General features: G+C 34.7%; 1 protein-coding gene across 1 annotated transcript; it reads right to left on the reverse strand.

The window, feature by feature from the left end:
• Nucleotides 1–1,979: 1,979 nt before the first annotated feature.
• On the reverse strand, nt 1,980–4,548 carry LOC149217716 (uncharacterized). Its single transcript, XM_089391403.1, has 2 exons — nt 3,830–4,548; nt 1,980–3,376 (listed from the first exon to the last, which is right to left on the reverse strand). Exons 1-2 carry the CDS (start codon nt 4,280–4,282, stop codon nt 3,362–3,364), a joined length of 468 nt encoding a protein of 155 aa, XP_089247529.1. The 5' UTR covers nt 4,283–4,548; the 3' UTR covers nt 1,980–3,361.
• Nucleotides 4,549–5,169: the final 621 nt, after the last annotated feature.

The raw sequence follows: 5,169 nt of genomic DNA on the forward strand, positions 1-5,169 counted from the left end.
CTAGAAGGCAGATTGCCCAAGAAAAATTGATGAACCTCGTGCCTAGGTCCACTTTGATGGTGCATCACATGAGAGCCCCTGAACTTGTGGAGCTGGCAGGTCCTAACTAAAAGATGATTTTTTATTTTTTGAAATAGGGCTGGTACCTGGAATTAACGGTATTGCCAAGTGAATGGCCTTGTGATTTGCCCTTTTGTTGGCTGTTGAAAAAGGTGCTAACATATTGCAAGTGTTTGGAGACCAACTTCTGGTTATTAAATAGGTGAAACCGTTCATTACTAGAAATTTCATCGTATAGCATGTGTTAGATGAAATTCTAGATTTGTCCCATGGGTCTCACATGTATATAGGAAGAGACCAAGTTGCAGATGGACCGTATAAGGATGATGTCCTATTGGCACATGGGAATTAAATTATTTACGAGCATGTGCATTCTCCTTTCCTTTAGTCAATTTCTACCAAGTTGATAGTCTGCACACTACAGTATTTGTTTACTTTGATTAAATTGGGAAGACTGTAATAGTGGACTTGACTTTTCTAATAATCAGTGGATTTTGTTGTAAGCCTATGTCTGCTTTTGGTTCACTTTCAAGAAAATTATGATGATGTAATTTTGAACTTTTTAATACACATTTGATGTGATCAATGATACATTAAAAGGACATCAATGATACATTAAAAGGTAGATCTACTGCAAAGTCTCAATAAGATGTTTGAAATGCAATTTAACCCTTATGAAATACAATTCTATTTATTTTAATAAAATTATTATGTTTTTCAGAATGCGTGTCTATATATATAAACAAGATATTCATACTGCCATAGCAAATACTTAAAGCAGATGCAAGATATCAAGATGAGCTTTTTATATTTACATATAATCTGTTTCATTTTTAATCCCTGCTTAAAAGCTGAAAACTCGAAGCCTAATATATATATAAACTCTCATTTTCAATCCTGTTTAAGGAGTTTCGACCTCAAAACCTAATATATATGTAAACAGGGATCCAAAGTCATGCATTTTTTTATATTATAAAGAAACAGAATGTTCAGAGACGTTCAACTTAAACTATACGCAAGATATCCCATCATTAAATATTTTTTTTGTTGTTGTAGAAGTAATTAAAAAATGTAACTTGTAATAAAGAGGACTTAAACCAGATGCAAAAGATCCACATCATTAATCATTTTGTGTTTTTATAAATAATGTCATTGATTTTTTTAAATTCAATGTTTACAGTGTTAATACCTCCAGAGCTTTTATATGTAGGAGGGGATCTTTGGAGTCATTGCGGTGTTAAGACCTCCAGAACTTTTATATGTGGATGGGGTTCTCTTTGGAGTCATTTATTAATGATTAAACCATTTGGTAACATGAATCGCGAATTCGTTTACAGCGGATTAGTACTAGAATTTCCGCACCTGAACTCGAGAAAGAGGCACTAGTATTCTCATTGTACAAAAGCCCAAAGCCTCTGTTGCAGTTAATACAAAAATATCTGCTAACTCGGTGAAATGGGGCATCTAACGCCCCCTCGTTACTTTCTTCACAAAGTTCCTGCTCCAGCTGTGCTCGGTTCAGTCAGATAAGTACCAAGAAACGCAGGAGAAAGATATGTCAAACCCATGGTACCCAATCCAAGAGAAAAGACAAAAGGTATGTCCAACCAGTTGTTAGATGGCGCACCACTAAATAGTGGATTGATGTATGACAGCACTTGACATTACATTTGGAAGTAGATCAAGACCCTGGAATCCAACTTCAACAAAGCAAAAGACTAATGTTAATTAAAATCTTTTGACAACTGCCCCAAACTCAAATTGGAACAGTGATCAATTCTCAGGACTAATATTATGTGAGCTTTGAAATCGATCCTGGTAGTCTTCCCCATCAAAAAATGCGTTCTTGCAAAGATCTCAATGATTCAATATCTTTGACAATTGCCTCAAACTCGAATAGTAATTCATTTTCAATACTCTTAAAAACTGAAGCTTTAAAATTGATCTTGGTAGTTCATGGAATCAACTGCTTTGTGGATTGAATCCTCAATCAATATACCGATGTATATATAAAAGAGTTCTTCGGACAGACTTTTTATTCCACAAAGTGGATCATTCTCATTACTAACAAATAAGCAAATTCTGAAGCAGCATAAGATCATTGGAAGAAATTTAAAGACACGGAAGAGTAATTTTTCATCTAATTCCATGTCTTACAGATTCGAAGGCATTTGCAAATTATGCAATTTACAAGTAAAAATTATAATCAAATCATTAAAATTAATAAAACATTAACATACCTGAATCAAAATTCTGGAAACATTTAGCTAAAGAACAGAAGCCCACATATGCAAAAGAGACTTGCTTCTTAAATAGATTTTCACAGGTTCGTACCCTGAATTGATGAAGGGATAACAAAATTATAACGAACTCAGCGGACTCATGACTTTATGTCAAGTATTCCAAGTCCTTTAACCTAGACAAATTAAACTCAAGTATCTCAACTCCTTAACCATAAGGGAAAATAGGGATATTTCCCTATCGGAAAAAAACTTAAATATGTTTTTACATGTTCCCTCCACTTTTGTCAAATTTCCAAGTTGAAGAACTCTCAATGAACAATTTTCATGGATATATCCATGGGCGAACAATTTTCATGGATATATGCATGGGCATATACAATGGATCGTTATTTTCGCTTAACCAAATGCCTTTGATCCCTTGAATGTTCCCATGCCAATTGTTAAATCAATGGAATCACTCATGAGAATTAAGATATACAAAACTCTTCAATTTGACTTGCACTTGTCGCTCTGAACATCATTCCCTTCACATTTTCTGAACATCATTTCCTTCACATTTTCACAACCGATTTTCATAAACTCTTGCTGTAGTGTTTGTGTCTTTGGTGACAAGTGCTCTTTTTTCTAACATATCCAATTCAGACTCTTCCACAATCGAGCAAATGTCAGACTCTTCCACAATCGTGGAAATGTCAAGAAATGAATCTTTCATAACCTCAAAAAGATAGGCAGCCAAAAGGTAGCATTCCATCTGTTATTACAACCCATAAATCTTGTTGGGACAGTAGAATGTCCTGGAATTCCACCACATATTTGGAATATCTTGTTAAATGTGGCTAAAATTCATTTGCTCCTCTGTGCCACCTATCTCATAATACAATTCATTGATTGAAAGATCCATAGCTTCTGTATCATGAAGGCATTTCATAGCAAATAAAACATGCACATGTTTGTCACGGCCAGAGATTAAGAGCCGCAACTTTTTTGCCTTCTTCATATTTTTCGGCAAGAGCTGTTGAAGCAGATCCCTATGCAAAATGTTGTTGATATAAATTTGCTTAGGGCAACGAGTCCTACACATCAAGAAAATTTGTTCAAATGAGTCTCTACGCAAAACATTTTTTACATAAATTTAAAAGGACAAAGAATCCTAAACAACGGAGTGTCATAGAGAATTTCAGGGATGGACGATAGGTTTGACTCATATGTAACGCTAATAAAATAAAATGGTAAATAATATGAATTTTTTTATTATCATAAACTCATTTTGACTTGGACATATTTCTGTGCTTAACGAATCAGAAGTTCCGACGGAGAAAAAAAAATAATATTCATTGTTGCCACAAAAGTTATAACCCTTGGTAAGAAATGTTTCCCTCTTTATATAATGTTAATCTAATATAATGACAGTGCTGGAAAATACCATGGGTGGAAAGAAAAAACAAGCATTAAAAAATATATACGTTAACAAAACAAGAAACAAACATACATACAATAGATCAGGGTTTTGATAATGTAATGCTCACCTGATAAATTTGGAAGAATCGATTTGAAAGAAGCGCATGATAGAAGAGGCTTCCACTATCAATTCTGATCCTTTCATCATCACAGTTTTCGCCCCTTCCCTCAAAACGGAAGATGAGGAAGGCAACATCTGAAGGCTGAAGCTGACCATCATAGGCAACATTATTATCGTTACCAGCCATTGAAGATTTGGAAAAGCCGCCTTGCGCTACAGTTATTGGAACACCAGAATATGACGAAATCGGGGCATGAGGAAGGGATGGAGGGTTTTGGAGGTTATGCGATGTTAAATCGACTTCTTGCGTTTCGACTATTGGAAGAGGAGCGTTGGTATAGGTATTAGCTTTAGGAATGGCAGGAGGAGACACAGGCATCTGAACAAGCATTCGGAGCACCAAAGACACTGATATTATCTTCTGAAAAGAGGAAACTGACCTGCTGCCATTTTTTTCCATGGTTCATCACCCAAAAGCCCTAATCTCATTATGGATGCTGTCAGAAATGAAAACTGAAAACTTGCAACTGTGAACGATGGACTGCAAATACACAGTGCAACTACAAGAAAAAACAAATCCCATATCGTTGAGGATCAGCTGTATCCCAATCTAGTCCAAAATATTCTCCACAGCACAGTCGAAAGATTTTACCTGTTGGATCATATAGCTTTCGTTCGATGAGAACCCATGGGTCCGAATTTCAATGCACATGGAATTTTTTAACAAATTAGGTCAAATATCTTTATGACTAAAATAACATAGTAGTATCCCACTCCACCTAAATGGATAAATCAAACAACTTGTATTCCACTTCACTAAATGTCAAAGCGATTCCTATTTCCAACTCCATGGAAAAGTTTAGTGTGTTTTTATATGCGCTCTCGATAGTCAGATATAACACGCGTGGTGATGACGGTAGCAAAAAATATATATGACACTATCGAGGGCACATCTCAGGCACAATAACTTTTCTATAGGGTTAGAAATAGGAATCGCCAAACAAGACTATGTTGTCACCTCAATAAGGTTGTTTATCATTTCATTTTGTAAATTTTATTAATTGCATTAGACACCTCAAAGCCAGTGATAATCAGTGCACTTAAGTTACATCCACCATGGTTATATGGAAAAGACCGCATATTAGGCTAGATGTAGTTTAAAGAATAACAACACTAAATTAAATATTATATTGAAATATTTATGGAATATTCATTTCATGTTGGATGTGTGTGATTTAAAGTATAAAATTAAGTTAATTTTTTTATTAATTAAAGGGGTAAGTTTCGTTATATATAATTGAATTATTTTATTTTATTGGGATAGTATTGTGAGTTTTATCAAACTAC

Source organism: Pinus tabuliformis, chromosome 1_1 (genome assembly GCF_031772625.1).
Source record: "Pinus tabuliformis cultivar Carrire ecotype Pingquan chromosome 1_1, CPIR1, whole genome shotgun sequence".
In the NCBI taxonomy this organism is placed as follows: domain Eukaryota; kingdom Viridiplantae; phylum Streptophyta; class Pinopsida; order Pinales; family Pinaceae; genus Pinus; species Pinus tabuliformis.

Bases quoted from the DNA above. Each gene is read 5' to 3' on its own strand.
- LOC149217716 (XM_089391403.1), bottom strand. From the start codon at position 4,282: ATGGAAAAAAATGGCAGCAGGTCAGTTTCCTCTTTTCAGAAGATAATA.